Consider the following 27,240-nt stretch of genomic DNA (forward strand, 5'->3'; position numbering starts at 1 on the left):
GGACAATTCCAATTTCAAATACGCTGTCCCTAGGCCCCCCATAAACATTTATACTTAGTAGATCACATGTTGTAATCAATCTTTGCTTTAGAAAATGTGGTCACAGTATGCAGCATTCCAGGAAGAAACTGACCCTGAGTCATGCCTTCACCTCCTTCACCACCAACAGCTGAGATACGTCTGGACACAACAGCTAAGATACCAGCTTGGACAATATAGTGAGATCCCCCCGCCTCCATTATTTAAAAAATCTTTTCAGGTACGAATTATACATTTTACAGCTGAAAAAACTGAGACTCAAAAAGACACTTAATTCATTCTACAAATATTTATTAAAGCCCAGCCGTGTGCCAGCCACCAGGCATAGAATAGGGAACAAAATAGTTTCCCTGCAACTATATAAAAAGAATGGCATATTGTACTTTAAATGCCCCTTTGCCAAAATAAGAGGCACAGGACAACAGCTGTCTGGAGACGATCTCAAGCTAGTCAGGACCCATTTTAAATATAGAAACCTCTAAAAATAGCCACTTGTGCTCCAGACTCAACAGGTGATTGGCCCAGAGAGGGGAGGGGACCCCAGGCCACGGTAAAGGGAGCGAGGACAGCGCTGGTTCCCCGCTCCCCGCACCGCCATGGCTCTGCCTCTGAGGCCCCTGACCCGGGGCTTGGCCAGCGCTGCCAAAGGAGGCCACGAAGGGTCAGCAGGTGAATGGGGAGCGGGCGGATCCCGGGGCTCCCCTACCCTGCCCACTTGTTCCCGGGCCCGCCGCCCCAGGCCCTCCGCGCTCACCCCTCTCCGTCCGCAGCTCGCACCTGGCGCCTGCTCTCCTTCGTGCTGGCGCTGCCCAGCGTGGCCCTCTGCACCTTCAACTCCTATCTCCACTCAGGCCACCGCCCGCGCCCCGAGTTCCGTCCCTACCAGCACCTCCGCATCCGCACCAAGGTACGCGGGACGGGCGCGCGGGCGGCCCGGGGGTGCTGCGGGGTGCATGGGGCGCGTGGCGGGGGAGGCGCGGACTCCGGACTCACGGCGCTCACGCGCGCTCCCTCTTCTGCTCTCTCCACAGCCCTTCCCCTGGGGGGACGGTAACCACACTCTGTTCCACAACAGCCACGTCAACCCTCTGCCCACTGGCTACGAACACCCCTGAGGCCCCGGACGCCCCCGGGCGCAATAAAGGTGTGAAGCTTCGTGTCTGAGGCTCTATGGGGAGGGCAGGGCCACTGGGAATGCACCGGGAGGCGCCCGCTCCGTGCCTGCGCCCAGCTTGGTAAGCGCCCGTTCCGCGCATGCGCCTTGCGCGGTGGGCGCTCCACGTGCTTTTCCCACGTGGCTGATACTGGGGTGCTTGAGGGAGCCTCCTCCACGCACAGGTAGGCGATCCCAGCTCACTCTCTCTCACCTCGTAATAATGAGGCCTCTGTCTCACGCACACCTATTAAAAATTAGGGCTGTAGGCTGTAATGGGCTTCCTCATACACTGAATCCTCACAGTAACGCTGGGAATAGGGTATAATTTTAGTTCCCCTTCTCCAGAGGAGGAGCTGAGATTCTTGGGAATTAAATGACTTGTCGAAGTTCAGGCAGCTTGCAGAGCCCCCCTGGGAGCCCAGGGCTGCAGATCCTGAAGTCCCACTTCTTGCCTGACACCTGAGCCGCTGGTGTCTGTGAACCCCAGCTATCTGGATTTCAGACGGAGACTCCACAGTCCTGCGTGTGAGGCCTCGGGACCTAATGCTGGATTTGGAATCTTTTGGTCATTCTCTATAATCTTTCTTAATGGGTCTTCTATTTGGGAAATCACATGCTCCAAGCCTGGCTTTCCTGGCTTCTGAATACCCCATTCAAGGGGGACAGGAGTTCAGATGAGCTCTGGACATTTCTTCACCTCCTAGGACAGCCTGCCCACTTACCATTACGGAGGAACCTGAAGTGTGTGCAGAAACCCATGACCAATGCATCCTGCGTGCACGTGCATGCGCACGCGCACACACACACACTCTTTGACTCTCTCCCCTGAGACACCTCTCAGCCCCATCAAGAAAAGATGACCTCAGGCTCCCATCACCATAGAAAGTGAGAAAACTTTTTCAATGCCCACAAACAGGTTCCCCCCACTATTGCCAGAGAGGCACTCAGGTCCCTGGGTTATAGCTCTTCCATGCAAGGAAAGTGTGCTATAAACATCCTCGTTTCGTGTGACAATTCTTATGCACATGAAAATTTATGCTGGCACCATGCCTGTTTCTGTAAAAAGTGGGTCATCACTAAAAAAGGTGGACGGATATGCAAAAATATTACAATCCCTACCTCTCTCGGAAGGTGCTTAGCATCTGGTAGGTTGCTCAGGCCAGTGCAGATCTATGCAGAAGTTGTTTCCATGTAAGTTGATTTATGGTTGCAAGCAAGACCAGCCCACAGGGGCAGAGATAAACAGGAAAGTGGATTATTAGGACAAAGGCACATTTGGGGCCCCACAGCTGAAACCTTCCCCGCTGAATGTGGCAGTTTCTTCAAGCTTGTCCTCCAGCATTTCCTTGTAGTGGCGTTTGAAGAAGCCAAGCTATCAGGGGAAATAAGTGAGAAAAGCTGGGTAAGGCCGGGTGCGGTGGCTCACACCTCTAATCCCAGCACTTTGGGAAGCTGAGGAAGGTGGGTCACTTGAGGTCAGGAGCTGGAGACCAGCCTAACCAACCTGGTGAAACCCTGTGTCTACTAAAAATACAAAAATTAGCTGGGCATGGTGGTGCGCCTATAATCCCAGGTACTCAGGAGGCTGAGGCAGGAGAATCGCTTGAACCCGGGAAATGGAGGTTGCAGTGAGCCAGGATCATGTCACTGCACTCCAGCCTGGGCGACAGAGCAAGGCTCCATATAAAAGAAGAAGAAAGGAGAAGAGAAAAAAAGAAAAGAAAAAGAAAAAAAAGAAAGAAAGAAAATCTGGGTAAGAGGGCAGGGAAGAAAATTGGGAATAAGAAGAAGCTGAGAGAGGAGAGGAGGCAACAACTAAGCTAACTTACATTTGTGTGTGAGAACCTTTATGTGAACAACAGCTATCATATATTGAGCAACTGCTGGCCCCAAGCACAGTAGGTACACACACGACCCGTGGCAGGACAGCATAGATCCAGGCAGATCTGTGCACATGCCCTGGCCTCATTTCTCTCTCACTTCAGCCACTCTGTGATATAAGCATTATTATCATTTCAAAAATGAGAAACAGCGGGGCACAGTGGCTCACGCCTGTAAACCCGGCACTTGGGGAGGCCGAGGTGGGCAGATCACATGAGGTCAGGAGTTCCAGACCAATCTGGCCAACATGGTGAAACCCTGTCTCTACTAAAAATACAAAAATTAGCCAGGTGTGGTGGCGTGTGCCTATAGTCCTAGCTACTTGGGAAGCTGAGGCATGAGAATCTTTTGAACCTGGGAGGTGGAGGTTGCAGTGAGCTGAGACTGTGCCACTGCACTCCAGTCTGAGCAACTGAGTGAGACTCCACCTCAAAAGAAAAAAGAAAAAAAAAAAGAGAGAGAGAGAGAGACACGCTCAGAGAGGTGGAGCAACTTGCCTAACATTAAACAGTGAGTACATGATAGAACCAAAATGTGTGTCCAGGCCTGCCTACCTCCACAGTCTGAGTTCTCACTATACCACCCAGTCTGTAGAAGGGCTTGGGTTGGATGCTGGTGGTGTCAAGAGTGGGATAAGGCCGGATGTGGTGACTCACGCCTGTAATCCCAGAACTTTGGGAGGCCGAGGCAGGCGGATCACCTGAGGTCAGGAGTTTGAGACCAGCCTGGCCAACATGGTGAAACTGCATCTCTACTAAAAATACAAAAAACTAGCCAGGCATGGTGCAGGCCACCTGTAATCCCAGCTACTCGGGAGGCTGAGGCAGGAGAGTCACTTGAACCCGGGAGGTGGAGATTGCAGTGAGCCAAGATCACACCATTGCACTCCAGCCTGAGCAACAAGAGTGAAAACTCTGTCTCAAAAAAAAAAAGAGTGGGATAAAACACTTGCCTTGTACAGTGCGGCTGTGATGAGCGCCAGCAGTAGCAGAGCCCCCACAGAGCTGCCCATGATGATGGGAATGGCGTTGTAGACCTCGTATTCTTCTAGCACCATCTCCATCTGATTCGGAGATCAGAGAGCGTCTGGCCTCCTGCCATCCCGGATGCCTCCCAGGTTCCCCAACCTTTAACTCCCTCCCCTCCTCCCTGAGGCTCTGCTCTAAGGGTTGAGACGCAGCAGCACCCGTGCCCTGAGGGACAGCTGTCTTGCCCAGAGACCTTCACCCTCCTCCCCCAAGGCTTGCAAACCCCCACCCAGCACCGCGGATGTAGCCCTAGGGGCCCTCTTTCCAGCCTGGTCGCTGCCCCCGACACGGTCTCTACCTGAGCTCTCATAAATGCCTCCTGTCCTGGAAGCTGGGAGTACACGGATGTGTCGAACGTAATTTCAGCCACACTCACAACCGACACCTTCTTCTGCGATGTCTGCAAAGGGGTTGGGGGAAGCCTGTGGAACTGGCTCTGGTGGAGGCTTAGAGCTCCAGGGATGCCCTGGCTTGCAGATGGGCACAGACATGCCAGGTCCTGCCTGAGTCCGGGGCAGGTGCTCTGCCACTGCCCTCACACACCTGGCGGACCCAGCCGAAACTGAGGTTGCCCTTCAGGGTGAAATCCAGCTCCTCCTGGACGCTGAAGGAGGGGATGTCACAGCGGAACCGCAGGCAGCCAGCAATGGAGCAGTCCTGGGGGCAGAAGAGGGGTGAAGCTGAGGGGTTCTTCACTGAGGAGGGAGCCATAGGTAAAAATATGGTCAGGTTTGGGGTGGGGAACAGAGGAACAGTTACAGGACATGCACGGAACTCTGCGGCCTAGCGGTACATTTCTCGGTATCCCTGGTGGGGGCTGATCTTGCGGTGGGGGTTCAGGGACTTTCTTACCAGCACGGGACTTCTTGAAATCTGGGTCAGGAAGTCAGAATGCTGGGGAGGTTTTCTCTCTGATACACAGGGGAGACTCTGGGGAGAGAGAGAAGCAGTTAGCCACAGAATGAGCAACATGTCCCTGGTAAGAGGCAGTGCCGTGCTGTGGGATGCCAGTCTGAAGAAAGAGGAGAGGCAGGCAGGTACCTGGGATGGGGCCTCCGCGACCACATCCCACACGGCCACCCCGTTCAGCAGGACAGGAACCCAGAAGGTAATGCTGATGGACAGATCTCGCTGGCTGAGGTTATTCACCTGCAGGAAATCAAGGCAGAGTGTTATTGTGGTCTCTGGAGCCTCCCAAATGCCACTTCCCTCCTGGCCCTACCCCAAGCTCCTCTCCGTCTTCTCCACCACCTTCCAACTTTATCCACACTGTGGAAGGCAGACAGGGATACTCCCTAGACTCTCACGCGGTATCGATGCTCAGCCTCTTTCATTTTCTTCTCATCAGAGGTTGTAAAGTTGAAGTACTTGGTGGATCCTTCCTGTCTGGAGAGAGAGCCTGTGGGTGAAAAACAGCCCTGAAACTGTCCCCAGTTGTGCCCTGTCCTACTGCAGAGAGCTCTGTTTGGCCAGGCACATTTCTCAGGGAAATAATAATGGACATTATTTGGCTGGGTGCAGTGGCTCATGCCTGTTATCCCAGAACTTTGGGAGTCTGGGGCAGGAGGATCGCTTGAGCCCAGGAGTTCCAGACCAGCTGGGGCAACATAGTGAGACCCCGTCCCTATTCAAAATAAACAAATAAAAGATGGTCCCACATAACCTTTGCTGCCTCGGCTTCAGCTCCCCTCCCTCCGATGTCCCTTGCCCCCATCACCCAGATCCACTAGCTCTGCCCTGCACACCTCTGGCTCTTTCATAGTCTCATGAGTTTGCTCAAGCTCTTCTCCTTGGAATGTTCTTACTATCTCCCATTTTGGAAATTTACACTTAAAACCCCAACTGAAACCTCACCTCTCCTACATGGGGCAAAGGCATTTGCATTGCTTTCTCTAATAGTTAGTGGTTGGCCTCTGGTAATGCTTACAGAGATTACAGCAGAACAAGTTAGCCTAAGGGGACTCTAGGAAGGAGAGCTGGATCACTCAGGAAAACATGGAGTGAGAGCCCCTTCATGGTGGGAATGAAGAAAACAGATTCGGCTGTCCTGGGGCAGGTGAGTAAACGTGAAGGAAGATGGTGCCTGTGCACAAGCCTATGGAAGGGACATCAGTGTTCCAGGAGGCAGGTGGGGTCTTTCCACCCAGACTTCCTTCAGCAAACACAGGCTGTGTGGTTGGCACTGGGGGTTCAAGGTAAGCCATACTCCCTGGTTTTAGTAATAAGGAGCAAGCTGGCCAGGTGAGGTGGCTCACGCCTGTAATCCCGACACTTAGAGAGGCTAAGGCAGGAGGATCGCTTGAGCTCAGGAGTTCAAGACTGGCCTGGGCAACATAGAGAGACCTCATTTCTGCAAAAAAAAAATACAAACATTAGCTGCACGTGGTGGCACACGCCTGTGGTCCCAGCTACTCAGGAGGCTGAAGCAGGAGGATTGCTTGAGCCTGGGAGGTCGAGGCTGCAGTGAGCTACGTTCACCCCGCTCCCCTCCAGCCTGGGCAACAGAGTGAGACCCTGTCTCAAAACAAACAAACAAAAAGCAAAAGTAAGCAGAGCAGCAGAGGGGCCTGCACCTCGCATGCAGCAGCCAGACCAGCCACACAGAAACGGCCCCAGCAGTCCACCCCCCATCAGCCTGATGACTAAAAACAGGGACTCCAGTGTCAAACTGCCTGGGTTCACATTTCAGGTCGACCACTTCCTACCTGAGTCACTGAGGCAAGCCGCTTCACGTCTCTGGAACCTGTAGCTTTTCACTCTTTAAAATGGGGATGCGAACCATAGCACCTCCCTGTAGTAGAGTTGTGACCAGGGCTTGGTAGTGCCCAGCACACAGGGAGTCCTCCATAAATCTTAGGGGTTTATTTTTCCCTAAGTATGCCGGTTTTCCTCTGTGCCTCCCACCCGAAACCCTTCTCTCTGTGCTTCTGTTTTCTCACCTTAAAATCTAGTTCTAAGCCTCTTTTCATTTTTAAAATTTTATTTTATTTTCATTTAAAATTTTTTTTGGGTAGAGATGGAGTCTCACTATGTTGCCCAGGCTGGTCTTGAACTCCTGGATTCAAGCCATCCTCCCATCCATGCCCGTAATCCCAGCACTCAGCCTCCTAAAGTGCTGGAATTACAGGCATGAGCCACCATGTGCAGCCTAAGCCTGTTTTCAGATCGAAGTAAACCACTCAGCTTTCCCCAGTGCTTGGAGAGGCATGCCATATACGGTATAGGCATGGGCTCTGCAGCCAAACTGTCTGGGTCTGATTCCTGGTTCTGCTGCTCACTTGGAGATTGACAGGAACAAAGTATTTCACTTATTGATGTCTTTGTTGATGAAAATCGGGGTAACAATATAATTATTGTGAGGATTAAATAAATGTAAATACATATAAAGTACTTAAGATGATGCAAGAAAACCACCTTAAAACAACAGCAACATACAACGATGCCTGACATGGGTACATATAACTGTAAGCTCTTATTGTAAGTATTTCCCTGTGGATAGAAAAGGAAACGTACGTGTGACTTGAAAAGACAATGACACTGCTTGATCTCCCTCATTCCTTCCCCTAACAACTTAATACATCAGAAGCAACAGCAGCCAGGTGTGGTGGCTCACACCTGTAATCCCAGCACTTTGGGAGGCCATGGCGGGCAGATCACCTGAGGTCGGGAGTTCGAGACCAGCCTGACCAATGTGGAGAAACCCTGTCTCTACTAAAAATACAAAATTAGCCAGGCGTGGTGGTGCATGCCTGTAATCCCAGCTACTCGGGAAGCTGAGACAGGAGAATTGCTTGAACTTGGGAGGCAGAGATCTCAATATTGCACTCCAGCCTGGGCAACAAGAGTGAAACTCTATCTCAAAACAAACAAACAACAACAACAAATTAGCTAGATGTGGTTGTGCATGCCTGTAATCCAGCTACTTGGGAGGCTGAGGCAGGAGAATCGCTTGAACCTGGGAGGTGGAGGTTGTGGTGAGCCCAGATTGCACCAGTGAACTCCAGCCTGGGTGACAGAGCGAGACTGTCTCAAAAAAAAAAAAAAAAAAAAAAGCAATAGCAGCAAACTCTGTCCCACAGCAATGTTACAGGCTTTCAGCCCAGTGTGTGGGATGCCTTGCTCTGCGTCCAGTCTGGCCTGCCCCTGCGCCTGCACCCACCTGAAGTGCCCTCTTGCCTTCAGCCCTACACTTGCCCTTCCTGCGCTGCCTCAGCCGGGCTCTTAGAGACCTTCCCAACAGTTTCTCACACCTCTGCCCCACTCTGAGTTTTATAGAAACCCGACCTTTCCTTTCTGCTGTGTGGTGACAGACCATATCCTGTTGGGCACAAGCTCCCCAATTCAGGGTGCTCAGAAAAGTCTTGATCTCCATCTAGCAGCTTTGCTTCAGCACATTCACATTTAATACAAAGGACAGGATGTGTTTCATGTTAAAAAAGGAAGCCTTCCTTTTGGAGGCAGAGGGGGAAAAGAAAGGCACAGCCGTGGCAAAGTGTGTGTGTCCCACCAGCAAGTCGGTTTGAGAGAAGCAGCAAGAGCTATGGTATATATTATTAGGGTACAAATACACCAAGGATACATTCCGAGAAATTAATCGTAAGGCAATTTCTTTTTCTTTTTCTTTTCTTTTCTTTTCTTTTCTTTTTTTTTTTTTTTTTTTGAAACACAGTCTTCCTGTGTTACCCCCGAGCTGGAGTGCAGCGGCACGATGTCAGCTTACTGCAATCTCTGCCTCCCAAGTTCAAGCGATTCTTTTGCCTCAGCCTCCCCAGTAGCTGGGATTACAGGCATGTGCCACTGCACTGGGCTAATGTTTGCATTTTTAGTAGAGACAAGGTTTCACCATGTTGGCTAGGTTGGTCTTGAACTCCTGACCTCAGGTGATCCGCCTGCCTCAGCTTCCCAAAGTGCTGGGATTACAGGTTTGAGCCACTGCGCCTAGCCTTAGGCAATTTCATCCTTGTGCAAACATCATAGGTTACACTTATGGAAACCTAGATGGTAGAGCCTACTGCACAGCTAGGTGATATGGTGTAGCCTATTGCTCCTGGGCTACAAACCTGTGCAGCATGTTACTGTACTGGATATTGTAGGCAGTTGTAACACAATGGAAAGTATTTGTGTATCTAGACATAAAAAGGCAACGAGTTGCACTACAATGTTACAACTGTTATGGCATACCTAGGAGATTTTTCAACTCCATTATAATTTTAGGAGACCATAGTAAATGTGGGTCCATTGTTGACAAAAACACCTTTTTTTTTTTTTGAGACAGAATCTTGCTCTGTTGTCCAGGCTGGAGTGCAGTGGCGTGATCTCAGCTCACTGCAACCTCCACCTCCCGGGTTCAAGAGATTCTCTGGCCTCAGCCTCCTGAGTAGCTGGGATTACAGGCATGCGCCACTATGTCCAGCTAATTTTTTTTTTTTTTTTTTTTTTTTTAGACCAAGGCTCACTCTGTCACCCAGGCTGGAGTGCAGTGGCATGATCTCTGCTCACTGCAACCTCCGCCACCCGGATTCAAGTGATTCTCCTGCCTCAGCCTCCCGAGTAGCTGGGATTACAGGCACGCGCCACCACGCCCAACTAATTAATTATGTATTTTTAGTAGAGATGGAGTTTCACCGTGATGGCCAAACTGGTCTCGAACTCCTGACCTCAGTTGAACCACCTGCCTCAGCCTCCCAAAGTGCTGGGATTACAGGCGTGAGCTACCACGTCCAGCCCAGAAACATCTTTATGTAGCATAAACATTATTATATATGGCTGTTCACCCACAAAGGCATCCCAAAACAGGAGAGCTTAGATGTGCATCATTGGAAGAGCAAGCTGGGACTCAGAGGGAGTACCAGGCGTAGAGGAAGGCCAGAGGTCCACGGGGAGGGCCAGGGACTGGGCACCTGCTGATCACAGTGTGGACTGCGTACTTCACCGGGAGCTCCAGCTGGAAGGTGGCCTTGCTGCCTGAAGCCTTATTGTTCTCGCTAGAGAAAGAAAGGGGGGACCAATGGGAAGGAATCCAGGAGAGGGGTCTCCAGCCGGGGCATGAGATGGAGGGTGGGGGCACCCTGGCCTGTACCCACCTGCTTGCACTGGCCCTCATAAGCATCCTGTCTCCCAGCGTGGCCTTGTAGGAGACATCGAATGTGACTATGAAGGTGCCCTGAGGGAAGGAGAAGGAAAGAATGGGGATAAAAGGAAGGGCATGGTGGAGTGAGGGACGGATTGGGACAAGGGAGGACAGTGATGGGGATTTCGGGGGAAGCACTGACGTTAGAGCCCTCATGGAAGATGGGGTGGTTGACGCTACAGCGGCTGCTCCTCAGGCCCTCGTCCTCAGTGGGCACTGTCTCACATGCCAGGCGCAGGGCACGCTGATGGGGCTGCTTCTAGGAGAGGAGAATGAATTTTAAAAAGTTACCCGCATGCATGTGTGGGCTTGATACACAGCAATGGTGACACTGCAGAGCAGTAGGGAAAAGGACAGACTTTTCTTTTTTTCTTTTTTTTGAGACGGATTCTCACTCTTGTCACCCAGGCTGGAGTGCAATGGAGTGCATGGTCCACTGCAACCTCCACCTCCCAGGTTCAAGCAATTCTCCTGCCTCAGCCTCTCAAGTAGCTGGGATTACAGGTGCCTGCTGCCATGCCTGGCTAATATTTTTGTATTTTTAGTAGAGATGGGGTTTCACCATGTTGGCCAGGCTAGTCTCAAACTCCTGACCTCAGGTGATCCACCAGCCTTGGCCTCCCAAAGTGCTGGGATTACAGGTGTGAGCCACCTCGCCCAGCCAAGGACAGACTTTTCAATCAATTTCCATCAATGCCAGGAAAATTGACCCAAACAAAAAAAAAAAAGAAAAGTAAAGAAAGAACAAGAGGAAGAAGAGGAGAAAGAAGAAAGAAGAAAAATAAATTGGATCCCTACCCCACTCCATAAATTAAAATAAATTCCAACTGAATTAAAGACTTAAATGTGAAAAAGCAAAACCATGAAGTTTTTGGAAGATAATATGGGGCTATTTTCATAACCTGGAAGTGTTTCTTAAACAAGCCCACACACAGAAAAAACATGGTCAGGTGCGGTGGCTCACGCCTGTAATCTCAGAACTTTGGGAGGCTGAGGCGGGAGGATTGCTTGAGCCCAGCAGTTTGAGACCAGCCTGGGCAGCATGGTGAGACCCTGTCTCTGAAAGAAATAAAAATAAAAAATAAATAAATTAAAAATTAGCTGGGCGTAGTGGTATGCACCTGTAGTCCCAGCTACTCAGAAGGCTGAGGTGGGAGAATTGCTTGAGCCCAGCAGGTCTAGGCTGCAGCAGTGATTGGTGATTGTGCCACTGCACTCCAGCCTGGGTGACAGAGTAAGACTCCTTCTCAAAACAAACAAACAAACAAACAAACAAACAAAAAACAAGAGAGGGAGGAAGGGAGGGACAGAGGGAGAGAGGGAGAAATACAAGGAAGTGATGACCACAAAGTCAGAATAGTGATGACCTTTGGGGAGAGGCTGGAGCTGTGATGGGGAAAGGTACACGGGGAGGGGGTTCTGGGGATACTAGCAGCGATTTATTTCTTGACCTGGATGTTAACTCTATGGTTTGTTTAATATTATTCATTAAACTGTATATATGCTTTATGCACTTTCTCATTCTCTCTCTCTGTGTGTGTGTGTGAGAGAGAGAGAGACAGACAGAGAGAGAGAGAGTACATATCATCACAGAAGAATTTTGAAGAACATTCTGTAACTCCCAGGGCTACAGGGCAGGGGAGAGGCCCCCTCCCACTAGAGCCTACAGCAGTTGTTACCTGGGCTCCCAACACCCGTCGGTGGGACAGCCCTGCTGGGTAGTAGAGGCTGACCACAGTTCCGTAGGAATCCTCGCCCGCATTCCACACAGTCACAATCACATTGAGCTCCAGGGAGCTCCCCACGGTCAGGATCTTCAGGCTGAAGGGAAAGGACTGGGAGTGGAACTCCACTGAACGGAAAGGCTGGGAGTGGGACTCCACTGGAAATAGACGGGAACTGGGAAAGGCAGGGCAGCCCTGGAAACTCTGGGCCAATAACATCCCAGTCAACATCACTTTTGTTAGAAAGAGAGCCAGAGAGCAGCACAAGCATCCCAGGAGGATGGGGGACTCGGAAGCCCGAGTGTCTGGATATGAAAGGAGTTACAGCTCACCCTGAGAAGCTGAGGGTGACACCCAGGTCCCCTTCACAGAGGCCATCTTGCCCACAGTTCTTCTCAAAGGGGAGCTGCAGCAAAACAGTACATTCTATTCCCATCTGACGTCTTAGTCTTTCTCCAAGACCCTCCTTAGAAGCACCCACCAACATTGAGCATTACTAAGCCACTGCCCCCAGCACTTTGCTGGACACCAACAAGGGGCGCAGGTGCGGTTTGGAGGTTGGCATATAAAAGAAAGATAGGACAAGATCCTTGGCTTCAAGGGACAGAAAGTTCAGTTGAGTCACATCCAGCTTATCCTGGAACAATTATTCCACAAACATTATTAAGTGCCAATAATTGTGCAGGTTCTGGGTTGGGTGAGGGCTGAGGGAAGGTGGAAACAACAGGCAAATTCAACAACGTTCCTATGCTCAAGGAAACTACAGTCCCAAGACAGCCTCAAATGTAGATGCAGATGGTTATAACAGCTGTGTGATACCTGCTGTGGCACCACCTTGCTGTAACAGGGACCAGAGAAGGAGCGGCAGCTGCTGAGTGTGGCCTTCAGAAGAGAGGGAGGTGAGGCTGGAACTTCGGGGGGAGAGGGGAAGAGAAGGCAGAAGGCAGTGTTTTCCAAATGAGGGGCGAGAAAGGAACAAAGGTACAGAGGTAGGAATGAGGAAACTTGGGAGGGATATGGGAATGAACAAGAGAGACTGTGCTAGGGAAAAGTGGGAACCACCTGGGATGTGAGGTGGAAGCAGGGCCTAAGACCAGAAGGGAGAGCAAGGCTGGTGCATTTACTAAAAGCATGCCTAGTAAGGGGGAGTGGGATGCTGTGAAGCCAGAGAGGCCAGGAGGCCAAGTCAGAGAGGACATCAGAGGGAAGGACCGGGGTCTTTGTAAATGCAAGGGGGATTACGCAGGGGACTGAAAAGCCTAGATTTGCATTTTAGGGCCAGTTGACTCTAGCTCCTCTATGGAAAATGGGTGGGAGGGTACAGGAATAGATATGGGAACCACTTTGTGCTGACTCTGGTGTAGGTAGGAGAGAATCGAGGGGCTGGGGGAAGCAGCAGCTGGGACCAGGAGGAGAATGGGGTGGACTTCAGGTCTGTCCTGGAGACAGAACCCACAGGCCTGGGTGTGAGGAGTAGGGGAGAGACTGGAGTCAGGTTTCTGGGCTGGATGTGATTGGGTGATTGGGAGCTACAGTGGATTCTTAAGTGCATGGAGACAAAATGAAGTCAGGACATCCCTGGGACTTCATTGGAAAACTCACAGAAGCAGTGAAGAGGTCTTGTGAGCCCATGGCCAGCACAGGGCGCAGGTTCTGTGGGGAGGAGATGGGCTCTCTCACCAGCGAGAAGTTGAGGTGCAGAATGATGGGGCTCACCACGTCCTCCACACAATCCTGAGGGAGAACAGGCTTTCAAGAACCTGCAGTCCTCTACGCTCCACCACAAGTCCTCCTGCACTGCATCCACTCCCCACTGCCCTGACAGTGCCCCTCCAAGCAGTGGAGCCAGGTTCTCCTGCCCCAGCTTTCCTCTCTCCAGCCCCAACATCCTAACCCTTCCCACCTCGCTCTGCAGAGAGCGGGGGTGCTCCAGGCCACCCTTGGGCTCCTCCTCCCTCCCCCTTCTCAGAACCCGAAGTCCTCACTTTCAAAAGCAGCTTCAGGATTTCACAGTGAACCCCCAGTCCCAGGGTTTTTCTTCGAGTCAAAGTCGGGTTCTTGGTTTCATCGAAAATGGCACGAGAAGTCAGACGGCCTGGGTCCAGTGCCAGATCAAACCTGACAGAGCTTTGGACGTCACCTGAAGTGCAGGGCAGAGTGGAAAATGAAAAGGCAGAAATAACCTAGAATGCTCTGTTTTCATTTATTTGTTCATACAATATGTGTTTGCCGGACACTTTTACAGGCCATGAACTGTACCATGTGCTGGGGATACATGTGGAGAAGATAAATGGACAGATGGATGATGGATGGATGGATGGATGGATGGATGGATGGATGGATGGCTAGATAATAGATAAATAGATGATAGATTAAATAGGTGATAGATGATAGATAACAGATGATAGATTTGGTAGATGAGAGATTAGATAGGTGATAGATCAGATAGATAGATGATAGATAATAGGTGATAGATGGGTAGATAGACGATACATTAGATAGGTGATAGATTGGTAGATGATACATTAGATAGGTGATAGATTAGATTAATAGATAATAGATAGATGATAGATTTGGTAGATAGATGATAGATTAGCTAGCTAGATGGATATGGCCCCACTCTCATGAAGCTCACAATCTAAGAGAGAAACCAAGCACATGGGCCATGATATCACAGCGTGATCAGTGCAAGGGGAGGCTCTCCTGCGGTTCTAAGGATAGCACGCTCGCTGGACCTGGCCATGCTGCCATCCCAGATGGACCATGGCTAAGCAGCCACCCAGAGAATGAGCAGGAACCAGGTGAGGAGTGGGGAGAACGTCTGGGACCGTGGAGACAGGGCCTAAGACTGGAAGGGAGAGCGAAGCTGGCGCATTTGCAAAAAGCGTGCCTAGTAAGGAAGAGTGGGATGCCGTGAGGCCAGAGAGGCCAGGAGGCCAAGCCAGAGAGGGCATTGGAGGGAAGGACTGGGGTCTTTGTAAATGCAAGCGGGGGTTACTCAGGGGAGTGAGGAGCCCAGATTTACATTTTAGGACCAGTCGACTCTAGTTCCTTGGTGGAAAATGGGTGGCAGGGTACAAGAAGAGATATGGGAACTGCTTCATGTCATGACTTTGGTGTAGGTGGAAGGGAATCAGGGGCTGGGGGAAGGCAGCGGCTGGCGCCCAGGAGAAAACTGGGTGGACTTCAGGTTAACCCTGGAGACAGAACCCACAGGCCCAGGTGTGAGGAAGAGGGGAGAGAATGAGCCAGGTTTCTGGCACAGGTGTTGAGTGGATGTGGAGGTGAGATTGGTTCCTGGGCCCATCCCATCCTCAGGATGGCATTGGGGCCCCTAATGGGATGAGGGGTCGGGGCACCTTTATGGGGGAAACACACCTAGTTGGTCCAGTGAGCTTTTCTGGATGGTGAGACAGATGGTGGCGTCCCCAGCTTCCAGGGCACTGGGCCCCTCTTCCCAGCACCAGTACACAGACTTGGCCACCTCTCTGGGGCTGAATCTCATGGTCACCCCCACTTTCAGCACTGGCAGACTCCTGAGGGGCAGGGTAGTGGGGAGGACAGAACACTGGCCTCTGGGAAGATAACAAGGCAGGGGGTGCCAGCACCAGTGAATCAGACACAGCACGGGAGGGCAGGATGTTGGGGAGTTGCTACCTGAGCAGGAGCACCTGGCCCCGGGCCCCCACGGCCAGGTCCATCAGTCCGTCCTGGGTGAGGTCCTGACCCCCGCTCAGCGCCTGCCCAAAATACTGCAGCCTGGGGGAGAGTTGGGAGCCGGCGATCCGCTGGCCAGAAGAGAAAATGTGAATCAGGCTGGAAGGTGGGGGAAGAAGTTGGAAATAAGTAACAAGGGGAATATGGAGGTAGGACCGTGGGAAAGGGAGAGAAGGAGTGAGTTGTTAACAGATGTCACCAATAAGAGCCTGAAAAGAGGAGGTAGGAGTCGGGAGATGATTGCTAAGAAACAGATATAGGAGTGGAGATCGGAAGGGTGTCCTGGTGACCCAAGTGTCATTCATTCAATCAGTCTCTAGTTCCAGTTCTGACTCCTCCACGTATGAACCACGAGGCCGTGGGCAAGGACTCAATCTTTCTGTGCTTCCATTTGCTCATCTTTCCAGTGACCCGCTGGCCAGAGAAATGGGAGAGGCGGAAGTCAAAGGGAGGCGATGTGAAAAGTTTGAGAAGAGAGATTTGGAAAAGAGATTGTGGTGAAAGAGGATCTGAAGAGAGAAATTGGAAAGGAGAGATGTGGGGATAGAAATTGAAAGCAAATAGGCCGGGTGGCTCACGCTTGTAATCCCAGCACTTCGGGAGGCTGAGGCGAGCAGATCAGCCTGACCAACGTGGTGAAACCCCATCTCTACTAAAAATACAAAAATTAGCCAGGTATGGTGGCACACACCTGTAATCTCAGCTACTCGGGAGGCTGAGGCAGGAGAATTGCTTGAACCCAGGAGGCAGAGGTTGCAGTGAGCCAAGATTACGCCATTGCACTCCAGCCTGGGCATTACGCCATTGCACTCCAGCCTGGGCGACAGAGTGAGACTGTCTCAAAAAAAAAAAAAAAAAAAAAGACAGAAAGCAAACAGGGTGAGGACCTTGGGATCCCCAAACAGAGAAGGGGGCTCTTTGGGTCCAACCCGTCATGAGAGTAAAGGTTGGTGAGGAAGTAAGAGCATAATAATAGGCGTAGAATATATTTGTGTATTCATCACTGGTCAGGTCACTCATGAACCTTCAGTGAGTGCAGTGGTGATTGCCTTAGCATTCTCACTGTTATTTCTACAAGAAGACTAAGGAGTTGGTTTTATCATTTCTGCATTTTATAGAAAGAAACTAAGGCTGACCAAGGCTGTCAGTCACCTGCCTAAGGCCACACAGCTCAGGATGGCTGGCCAGGCCAGGGATTTGAACTGACCTCTGACCTCAAAGCCTGCTCTCCTAACCATTAAGCTGCCCACACAGATGGAAGGCTTTCCAGAACAGAGAGAAGAGAGATGACGTGTGCTTAGCTGATGAACCACTGAAACAAGGAAGGGAATGGTGACAGAGACAGGAGGCTGCGTTCAGTGAACTCAGGACATGGGAAAGAGCTGGGACTGGAAGAGGCTGAAGACAGGGGCCTCACCTGGCTGTGGGAGGGGCTGATGCTGGATTCTGAGGCTCCGTGAAACAGGTAGACAGCACCCCGGTTCTCCTGCTCTCCCGGGGCCCCAATGGCCACGTCCGACAGCTTGTCCCCATTCACGTCCCCCAACACTGTCAGGGCTGCCCCAAAGCGGCCCCAGGGGTGGCCCTGCTCCCCACAGAGAACAGCTTCACACTGCCACTGCACCCTCTGCTGAACACAAGCAGTGTCAGACCCCGACCCAGGCGACCCCTCCACCCACACCAGACCCCACTCAGCCCAGGTCCCATCAGCCACTCACCCCCCTGGGCAAGGGACACACGGACACCTGGCCCCCTCGGGTCTGCTCGTAGTAATGGGGGGCCCCGATGAGGATCAGGTCAGTGCTGCCATCGCCGTCCACATCCACGGAGCAGAGGGAGGCCCCGAAGTAGGAGCCGATCTGGAGGGCAGAGCCTGGGTCATGCTGCCTGTCCCCGCCAGAGGCAGCCCTGTGGGCAGGTCCCACCTCTCCTCAGGTACCAGGACCTCCCCCAAGGCCCCCAAAGCCCCTCCATCCTCTCCCCAGCCCCAGCCACGGTCCCCACCCTCATCTTCCCCTCTGGCTCCTGTCACACCCAACCTGCGTCCCCATGACTTCGGCCTTCAGCCTCCATTGCCCAGACACCTGGGTGAAGATGGCAGCCTTCCCGGTGTGCTGGTAGCGGGGGGCCCCCAGGACCAGGCTCTGCACCCCCTTCCATAGGGCTAGCTCAGTGGAGTAACCTGAGGGGCCCAGGTCTCAGCACAAAGGCCCCCATTCCCCCCCCCCCGAACCCCGGGCCCCCCCCCCGGCAACACAGCCCCCTTCTCCCCTCCTCAGGCCTCCCACCCCAGGCAGCGCAGCCCCCTTCTCCCCTCCCCAGAACCCTGGACCCCACCTCAGGCAGCGCAGCCCCCTTCTCCCCTCCCCAGAACCCTGGACCCCCACCCTGGGCAGCACAGCCCCCATCTCCCCTGCCCAGAACCCTGGACCCCACCCTGGGCAGCGCATCTCCAACCTGTCCCCAACCCCTGGCCGTTTCTCACCGAGGTAAGAGTCCCTCATGTCCACATTCTCCTGAGACATATTGATGAAGGTGGGGCTCATATTTGGGGAATACAGGAAGGCACCTCCAGACCAGCTAAAGCTCCCCACAGCCCCCAGGACGAGGCCATCCTGGGAGGAAAGAATTCCAGGGCTGAGCAGAGACTGGAGCAGGAAGACAGTATGTCCCAGAGACACGCCTGCCGCCCGCATCACTTGCCATCCAGGCCTTTCTTCTCTGTCTTCCCAGCCCTCACCAGCAGCCTCTGTCCCCACAGCCACTGCTCTGCCAACTCACTCTCCTCTCACTCACCGCCCTGTCTGCGCCCGCTGTGCTCACCGCTGCCCCTCTGTCTACTGCCCCAGTGCCAGGCTTCCCCAAACCCAAATGTGCAGCCACCCCTGCTGGAAAACCATCGCCAAGGCCCTTCCGGTGGCACCTAGGACCCTTCCCCATCAAAGCCATGGAGCCTCCCTCTGTTTCAAAGCACATCAAGCCTTTGGCCGGGACACCTCCCTCCCCTTCTCGTTTTCTGGGACTCAGCTCATTTCCCCTCCCTGGAAGAGTCAACTTCAACTTCACCTTTTTTTTTTTTTGAAACAGGCTGTTGCTCTGTCACACAGGCTGTGATGCAGTGGCACAATCATAGCTCGCTGCGGTCTTGAACTCCTGAACTCATGCAATCCCTCCTGAGTAGTTGAGACCACAGGCACGTGCCACCATGCCTGGCTAATTTTTTAATTTTTTGTAGAGACAGGGTCTCACTATGTTGCCCAGGCTGTTCTCAAACTCCTGACCTCAAGTGATCCGCCCGTCTCAGCCTCCCAAAGTGCTGGGATTACAGACGTGAGCCACAGTGCCCGGCCCAATCTGGATCCTTTGAACACACATGCACTTTGAAACCACATCTTTGATCCCACCTGGTCCTTCTCAGCCTCCAGCCCTCTCCTTCCAGGCTGCCTGGGCTCCCTGGGCTCTGGCAAGCCCCTCTCTCTCCCTCCGAGAACCTGGACCCAGGTCCGCCTGGCACTCGCTTTGTCCTGTGCCCAGAGCAGTCTCCCCTGATTTGTCCAGGGCTGGCCTTTTCCATTACTGAGACTCCTCTGGCCATCTCTCTCTCTACCCTGATGCTCAGTGCTGTCTGAGAGGCTCTTGCTTACTGTCTCCTCCACTAGAATACGTGATCCTTGAGAGCAGGAACCCAGGCCACCCTCTTCCCTGCTGTGCTCCTGGCCCCTAACATACAGCGTGGGGGCCTCTCCCCAGCGAGAGGGTGAAATTGAGGACGGGGTCTGATCTTGTTTATGTCTGGCTTCCAGCCCAGGGTGGGCACAGAATTGATATCCAAGAGCTGTGGATTGAGGGCAGACTCTACCCACCATTGTGAGGGCTGCGCTGAAGCCTTCTTGGGACATCTCATGCTGGAAGGAGCTGCTTGCCCTGGACTGGGTTCCTGTAGGGAAACAAGTCAGTGAAGTTCCTAGAAGCTGTGAGACACATGAGGACTCAGAACACAGGGAGGAGAACATGATCTGAGGCTTGGGTTCTGGAGAGCAATTTTGAGTGATTTGTGAACAGGAATGGCCCATCAAGACTGCGCGGGACAGGCCAGGAGTGGTGGCTCATGCCTGTAATCCCAGCACTTTGAGATGCTAAGGTTGTCAAATGACCTGAGGTCAGGAGTTCGAGACCAGCCTGGCCAACACGGCAAAACCCCACCTCTACTAAAAATACAAAAATTAGTTGGGCATGGTGGCACATGCCTGTAATCCCAGCTACTCGGGAGGCTGAGGCAGGAGAATCACTTGAACCCAGAAGGTAGAGGTTGCAGTGAGCCAAGATCGTGCCACTGCACTCCAGCCTGGGGACAAAGTGAGACTCCATCTCAAAAGAAAAAAAAAAAAAAAAAAAAAGACTGCGCGGGACAATTGGGTGGGGACCCCTTGGCTCCCAGGAGCCCTCTTGCTCCCGTTTACCCTCAACTGCATAGATCTTCTCCTGCAGCTGCTTCTGGATGCTGCTAAGGGCTGCAAAGTTGTCCACCTTGAACACGTGGTCCTGTGGAGGCGCTGAGCCGATGGTGTTCAGCTCCTGCCTGGCGGTGGGTTTCTGGAAAGCGCGTCCCACCTGCAGCAGAGAGGCAGCTGAGGCGGAGGAGCCCAGCAGCACTGCACCTGCAGGAGGTGCAGGCTGAGCCTGGGGCAGGGGTGAAGAAGAGGCGCACCCCGATAGCGTAGCGAATGATGCCAGCCTTCTCTGCCTGGGGGATGACATCTCTGTATTCCAGGGGGTCTTTGTATTTCTGCCCATCTGTGATGACAATGAGGATCTTCTTGGCACTTTTGCGGGCCCCGTTCTTATGATGAAATAGCTGTGTCCTGTCAGGGAGGAAAGGAAGATGACTCTACTGAGATGTGACTCTACTGAGACGTGACTCAACTGGAAAGACATCATTTGCCGTGCTCTCATCTGGAGAGGCTGCGGAGTCCTGGCACCTTCACATTCTATCAGGCATGTTAAGGAACTGATTTGGCCATCTTTGGTTTTCTTTTGAGACAGAGTCTCACTCTGATGCCCAGGCTCTGGAGTGCAGTGGCGTGATCTCGGTTCACTGCAACTTCCACCTCCCAGGTTCAAGCGATCCTCCTGCGTCAGCCTCCTGAGTAGCTGGGATTACAGGTGCCCACCACCATAACCGGCTAATTTTTGTACTTTTAGTAGAGATGAGGTTTTACCATGTTGGTCAGGCTGATCTCAAACTCCTGACCTCAAGTGATCCACCAGCCTCAGCCTCCCAAAGTGCTGGGATTACAGGCGTGAGCCACCGTGCCCAGCTAATTTGGCCATTTTTGAAAGCCACACAAACCATAATTAGATCAATAATAAAGGAAGTCACATTCTTTGTTTCTAAATTCTATCCAAGGCTGAGCTCTCTTCCCCAGAGGAAGTGTGGTTCAAAGCAGGGGCTTTGGAGTCAGACACACTTTGGGGATGGGACTTAACCTCTCCAGGCCTCTGCCTCTCTCCATGTATGATGAGGATGACTGTGCTATAGCTGTCTCTAAAGATGGCCCCCAGTGAACCACACCTGGTTCCCTCCCACAGTGGACCTGGCCTCGCTGAGTCCCAGGTGGAAGTGACACCATGCCAATCATAGGTCTCAGAAGCCTTGGTTTCTTTTGCTTTTGCACTTTTGGGAGCCCTGAGCCACAATGAGAGAAGTCTGGCTGCCCTATTGGAGGCACCCATGGAGTGGTCACATGGAAGAAGGCCACCGGAAGTAAGAGGCTCAGCCATCCCCACCAAGCCTGCCTTCCAGCATATGCCCCCCAGGCACCAGACACTAGCTTAGTGCTGGGTTGTTTAACCCACTTAATTTGGGGATGGTTTGTTAGGCAACAGTAGATAACTGAAACAAGTAGTGTCAGGTTATCCCGAAGATTAAACAAGGTCAAGCTTTTACAGTGAATGGCCTGTGGGTGACTACTAATTAGATGACAGCTGTAACAAACAATTAAACATGTACCTATCGGCCGGGCACAGTGGCCCACACCTGTAATCCCAGCACCTTGGGAGGCCAAGGTGGGAGGATCACGAGGTCAGGAGTTTGAGATCAGACTGACCAACATGGTGAAACCCCATCTCTACTAAAAATACGAAACTTAGCCGGGTGTTGTGGCACGTGCCTGTGGTCCCAGCTACTCAGGAGTCTGAGGCAGGAGAATCGCTTGAACCTGGGAGGCGGAGGTTGCAGTGAGCTGAGATCACGCCATTGCACTCCAGCCTGGGCGACAGTGAGACTCTGTCTCAAAAAAAAAAAAAAAAAAAAGTAACTGCCTGCTCATGTAACTCTATAAACTCAGAGCAAATACACACAGGTGCCAAATATGATATTGGAAATAACCCAAATATCCAACACTGGGGAAAGGGTTTAGCCAGTCATGACCTAGCCTGTTAGTAGACACAGCCATTTCAAAGGAAAGCAGTATGGGAGGCCGAAGCAGGAGGATCTCTCGAGGGCCAGACTTCAAGACCAGCCTGGGCAACATAGCAAGACCCCATCTCTACAAAAAATATTTTTTAAAATTAGCCAGATATGGTGGCATGCACTTGTGATCCCAACTCGGGAGGTTGAGTCAGGAGGAGGCTGCAGTGAGCCATGATCGTGCCACTGCACCCCAGCCTGGGTAACAGAGTGAGACCTATCTCAAAAAAAAAAAAAAAAAAAAAAAGGAAAACAAAAAATTGTGGACCTAGATGAGGTGGGGAAAAAACCCAAACAGGATGAAAATAGTTTCTGCCCTGAATGTGACCATACAAAATAAGCCTGAATAAAGATGGGGATGGGGCCGGGCGCGGTGGCTCAAGCCTGTAATCCCAGCACTTTGGGAGGCCGAGACGGGCGGATCACGAGGTCAGGAGATCGAGACCATCCTGGCTAACACAGTGAAACCCCGTCTCTACTAAAAATACAAAAACTTAGCCGGGCGAGGTGGCAGGCGCCTGTAGTCCCAGCTACTCGGGAGGCTGAGGCAGGAGAATGGCGTAAACCCGGGAGGCGGAGCTTGCAGTGAGCTGAGATCCGGCCACTGCACTCCAGCCTGGGTGACAGAGCGAGACTCCGTCTCTAAAAAAAAAAAAAAAAAAAAAAGATGGGGATGGAAGTGGCATTGTGCTATGCGGCTGAGATTTATTGATTCACTTGCAAGTATCCCTTGATGTTACTAAAATACTGTAGGGTGGTTGACTAGAGGGACTGTGGGTAATATAATACTTCTTTTTTAAAAAGTTTCCTTACTGTTATTGCCATTTGGGTTTTGCTTTTTTTTTTTTTTTTTTTTGTAATAAAACTTCTTTTTAAAAAAAGAAGAAAAGAAAGAAAGGGAAGAAAAGAAGGAAGAGAAGGAAGAGGCTTAGCGTGGTGGCTCACACCTGTAATCCCAGCATTTGGGAGGCCAAGGTGGGCAGATCACTTGAGGTCAGGAGTTCGAGACCAGCCTGGCCAATATGGTGAAACTCCATCTCTACTAAAAATACAAACATTAGCCAGGCGTGGTGGTGCAGGCCTATAGTCCCAGCTGCTCAGAGGCTGAGGCAGGAGAATTGCTTGAACTGGGAATACAAAAATTAGCCGGGCATGGTGGTGTGCACTTGTAATCCCAGCTACTTGGGAAGCTGAGGCAGGAGAATCGCTTGAACCCAGGAGATGGAGGTTGCAGTGATCCAAGATTGTGCCATTGCACTCCAGTCTGGGCGACAGAGTGAGACTCTGTCTAAAAAAACAAGAGAGAGAGAGAGAGAGAAGGAAGGAGGGAAGGGAGGGAAAGGAGGAAGGGAAGAAGGGAGGAAGGGAAGAAAGAAAGGAGGGAAGAAAGAAAGGAGGGAAGGAGAAAGGGAGGAAGGGAAGGGAAGGGAAGAAGGGAAGGGAAGAAGGGAAGGGAAGGGAAGGGCCGGCGGCAGGGAGGTCCAATCCTTGGCTGAGTCCAGCCCTGAGATGGGCTTGGCTCTGGGGAGCAGAGGCTGCTGGGAAACTCCCTGCACTCTGGGCTTGAGAGCATCACTGGAGTTGGTGAGAACCACTTGGTCACCTCTGCCTCATTCATTTTTTCTCCCAGGCCCCACCACTGGAAGAACTTTGAGGGGTGAGGTGGAGACTCCAGGAGGGGGACACTCCTGTGTTACTTTAATCTTACAGGACAGACGGAGGCCTTCCTCTGGGTTGCTGAGTCACAGGGGGCCACCGTTCAAGGCAGAAGATCCTCCCAGAAGTAAAGATGGTGCGTTTGGCAGGAGCACCTCTTGCTTAAGCCAAATTCTAGCAGCACCCCATGGCCGCTCCCAGGGGTGTGTGCAGGAAGCCAAGGATCCCCGACCTTCAGCCCAGCTCCTTCCCACAAGAACCACATGCCCTTCTCGGGGGCCCCATCTCCTACGTCATTTTAGGCATAGACCGCATGTGCATGAGGCAGGCCCATGGTGAGTGCCTGAGTAGCACAGGGGTTGCGCAGGGGTGAGGGATGCAGGGGAGGAGGTGAGTAGGGAGAAAGGCACCAGGACGACCTTGGGTGACAATTCCTGAGTCCCTGACTGCTCCATTCTCTGATAAAACCTCAGGCATTTATCTGACACCTCCTGTGTGCCCCGAGCTGAGCACCCCATACGCATGATCTCAATCCTAAGCTGTGAGCTTATCCTCATCTGAGAGTCACTGAGACTTAGAGCCCATCACTCCCAGGGTTACACCCAGAGTAGCTCGTGGGGAGCCAGGATGGAAGCCTGATGTGTCTGAGCCAAAGCCCGGGCCTCTGGCTGCTGTGGGGTGGGGAGGGGTTCTGGGATCCAGGCTCTGCAGAACCAGGCAAAGGGGAGGCACAGCTGCAGAGGAGCCTCGTCCTATATTAGGGAGACCGGCAGTGAGGCAGCCAGGAGCACCCCGGGGGGAGGTTTTCCCTGCAGCCTTGACATGCCCCTTGGTAGCCCCTTTCCCCGGAGCCTCCCTCAGCCTCTGAGAAGAGCTGTGCTGACCCAGGGTTAGGAAGCGGGGGTGGCAGGCCGGGGTTGGGAGTGCTTACACCACTTTCAGGATGCCCGTGGCTGTGAATGTCAGGCCTTTCAGTTGGACGATGGGATCCACCAGGCTCTGCTGGCTCCAGCTGGTCCGGAATTGGGTGAAGGTGAAGTGGATCTTCGGGAAGTTTGAGTACTGCATCAGTGCGAACTGCAAAGGCCAGCGGGGAGGGCCCAGGGTTCAGTGCCTGTTTCTATTGTTTATTTTAATTTTTTGTAGAGACAGGTCTCTCAAGCTCCTGGCCTCAAGTGATCCTCCTGCCTCAGCCTCCCAAGTAGCTGGAACTACAGGCACACGCCACTATGCCTGGCTTTGTTTTTTGTTTTGTTTTGGTTTGGTTTGGTTTTGGTAGAGACAAGGTCTCACTATATTGCCCAGGCCGGTCTCGAACTCCTGGCCTCAAGCAATCCTCCCACCTCAGCCTCCCAAAGTGCTGGGATTACAGGTGTGAGCCACCACACCAAGCCATATTGTTTTTAGTTTTAATAAACTTTATTTTTGAATTATTTTGGATTTACAAACCATTTCCCATGTGTTTTGAGGCCCTACAAATAATATACTGAAACCCAGAGAAGAAAATTCATTGGCCCAAAAATACAAAATATAAACTGGAAAATCTAAACCAAATGATGTTCCCTTCACAGTTTACTAAAAATAACCTTGCCAACCACAATATTTGCTACCCTTAGCTTATAAAAAAATTTATCACACATTAAATCAATTTGTGTATTTCCTTGATTCTCAAGTATTTGTGGCTGGGCGTAGTGACTCATGCCTGTAATCCCAGCACTTTGAGAGACCAAGGTGGGAGGACTATTTGAGCCAGGAGTTGGAGACCAGGTTGGGCAATATAGCAAGACCCCATCTCTACTAATAAAAATTTTAACAAATTAGCCAGGCATGGTGGCATGGACCTGTAGTCCCAACTACTCGGGAGGCTGAGGCAAGAGGATCACTTGAGCCTAGGAGATCAAGCTTGCAGTGAGCGATGATTGCGCCCCCACACTGCAGCCTGGATGACAGAGCAAGACCCTGTTTAAAAAACAACAAATTGGGGGGTTTTGCACATACACAGACACTAGTTATTGGAAAATAAAATAATAAAAATATATCATTAGTTACATAGAAAATACAATAAATCATCAATCAGTTGACTGAGTTATAGTCAGTCAAATTTCATAGCAAAATTATTTTTTAAACACTTTCAATGTTTTTAAACAGCAGAAACATTGTATTTCCTGTAGCTTTTGGATATATATTAAATGCCAAGGGGTGTCGCCTCCTAGGTCAGGGCTCAAGTTGGGCCTGCGCTGGGACCATAGCTTCATCCTCCACTCCAGCCCCATGGCATACGGCTCCACTGGCCTGGCCCCACCCCCTCCCAGGATGCCTCTCCCAGGCCAGCCTCCCCCGTCCCCCAACCCCCAGCCCCAGGTGCCCAGTCTTCACCAGGGTGTCAGTGCCCGCAAACTGGTCCATGACAGCTTGGACAAAGCCCTTCATCTGGTTAAAGTCATTTTGGTTAATGCTTCCAGAGCCATCGATCAGGAAGACGATGTCCATCTCTTGATGTGGACACTCTGTGGGGGAATGGGGAGGAATTGGAGACGCACTGTGGGGGCCCAGCCCTGTCCTGCAGCTCCTGCTCAACAGAACCTGGGAGCTGTTCTTGGCATCCCCACCTGGTTTCCAACCCCTCCTTGGAGGAGACCCCAATCTGCCACCCCAGCCCCCTGCTCCCTCCCTCCCACATGGCCTGGAAAGAGGGAGATGAGAACCCAGGGCCCAGGTGGGCTCCTCATTCATTTAATCAACAAATATTCATCAAATACAGATGCTAGGGGTGCCACAAGCATCACGGGTGAATGTCTAGCAAAGTGGTTCAGGGTGCGTGTTCTGGAGCCAGTGTGCCTGGGCTAAACCCTAGCTCAGCCATGTGCTAATTGGTGAATTCAGGCACATTACTTAACTTCTCTGGACTTCAGTGTCCCTTTCTGTAAAATGAAGGTAATAGCAGTGGCTGCCATGTGGGATTACTGCAAGGATAAAGCAACACACACATGGATGCTGGAGACAAGTCCTGGCCCTCCGCCAGGGTCAACCACTGGCACAATTCTCACCATGTGCCAGGCACCTTCGAGGCCTGTAGGATATGCCTGTAGGGCTGCTGTGGGGGTGGGGCAGGGATCCACCCCAGACCCAGCCCTAATCCCCGGTCACATCAGAGGTCCTCATTTCCAGCTATGTGGAGTTGGCTCTGAGCTGAGTCCCTTCCCAGGAATCATGCTAGGCAGAGGGGAGCTCTTGCCCACGGGGACACCTCCTGCACCTGGAGGTAGCCTTTACCAATGACTGGTTCACTGTCTGAAGGGCCAGCTGCACTCTGAGCCCCCCAGGCATTGGCTGAGGCCTCTGGTTTTCTCATTTTTTGTTTTTTTGAGGCAGAGTCTCACTGTCACCCAGGCTGGAGTATAGTGGTGTGATCACAGGTCAGTGCAGCCTCGACCTCCCCA

At 52.0% G+C, this 27,240-nt stretch overlaps 2 protein-coding genes across 4 annotated transcripts in view; one reads left to right on the forward strand and one right to left on the reverse strand.

Annotated features, from left to right (window-relative positions):
- Positions 1–319: 319 nt before the first annotated feature.
- LOC112614382 (cytochrome c oxidase subunit 6A2, mitochondrial) lies at positions 320–1,196 on the forward strand. Of its 2 annotated transcripts, XM_025370875.1 has the most exons (3): positions 534–708; positions 810–946; positions 1,071–1,194. In XM_025370875.1, the coding sequence occupies exons 1-3, from the start codon at positions 636–638 to the stop codon at positions 1,152–1,154; spliced, it is 294 nt and encodes a 97-aa protein (XP_025226660.1). In that variant the 5' UTR covers positions 534–635; the 3' UTR covers positions 1,155–1,194. The 2 variants fall into 2 exon arrangements, with proteins under 2 accessions (XP_025226659.1, XP_025226660.1); XM_025370874.1 differs by having other exon boundaries at positions 320–946; positions 1,071–1,196.
- Positions 1,197–2,076: 880 nt separating this feature from the next.
- ITGAD (integrin subunit alpha D) overlaps positions 2,077–27,240 on the reverse strand; it is a 32,380-nt gene continuing 7,216 nt past the window's right edge. Inside the window, exons 6-30 of one of the 2 annotated variants that reach the window (XM_025370332.1) lie at positions 26,177–26,307; positions 24,732–24,877; positions 20,384–20,537; positions 20,136–20,286; positions 19,539–19,612; positions 18,161–18,290; positions 17,715–17,857; positions 17,394–17,534; positions 17,093–17,302; positions 15,616–15,746; positions 15,337–15,494; positions 13,944–14,098; positions 13,561–13,692; positions 12,291–12,364; positions 11,914–12,055; positions 10,377–10,493; positions 10,188–10,267; positions 10,005–10,088; positions 5,412–5,490; positions 5,146–5,253; positions 4,957–5,034; positions 4,648–4,761; positions 4,403–4,504; positions 4,029–4,139; positions 2,077–2,567 (exon numbers count right to left, since the gene is read on the reverse strand). In XM_025370332.1, coding sequence (XP_025226117.1) covers positions 2,454–2,567; positions 4,029–4,139; positions 4,403–4,504; positions 4,648–4,761; positions 4,957–5,034; positions 5,146–5,253; positions 5,412–5,490; positions 10,005–10,088; positions 10,188–10,267; positions 10,377–10,493; positions 11,914–12,055; positions 12,291–12,364; positions 13,561–13,692; positions 13,944–14,098; positions 15,337–15,494; positions 15,616–15,746; positions 17,093–17,302; positions 17,394–17,534; positions 17,715–17,857; positions 18,161–18,290; positions 19,539–19,612; positions 20,136–20,286; positions 20,384–20,537; positions 24,732–24,877; positions 26,177–26,307 — 3,059 coding nt within the window. In that variant the 3' untranslated portion in view covers positions 2,077–2,453. Of the gene's footprint in view, positions 2,568–4,028; positions 4,140–4,402; positions 4,505–4,647; positions 4,762–4,956; positions 5,035–5,145; positions 5,254–5,411; positions 5,491–10,004; positions 10,089–10,187; positions 10,268–10,376; positions 10,494–11,913; positions 12,056–12,290; positions 12,365–13,560; positions 13,693–13,943; positions 14,099–15,336; positions 15,495–15,615; positions 15,747–17,092; positions 17,306–17,393; positions 17,535–17,714; positions 17,858–18,160; positions 18,291–19,538; positions 19,613–20,135; positions 20,287–20,383; positions 20,538–24,731; positions 24,878–26,176; positions 26,308–27,240 lie in introns of both variants that reach the window. The other variant, XM_025370331.1, reaches the window with a different exon arrangement.

This window comes from Theropithecus gelada, chromosome 20 (genome assembly GCF_003255815.1).
Source record: "Theropithecus gelada isolate Dixy chromosome 20, Tgel_1.0, whole genome shotgun sequence".
Taxonomy (NCBI): domain Eukaryota; kingdom Metazoa; phylum Chordata; class Mammalia; order Primates; family Cercopithecidae; genus Theropithecus; species Theropithecus gelada.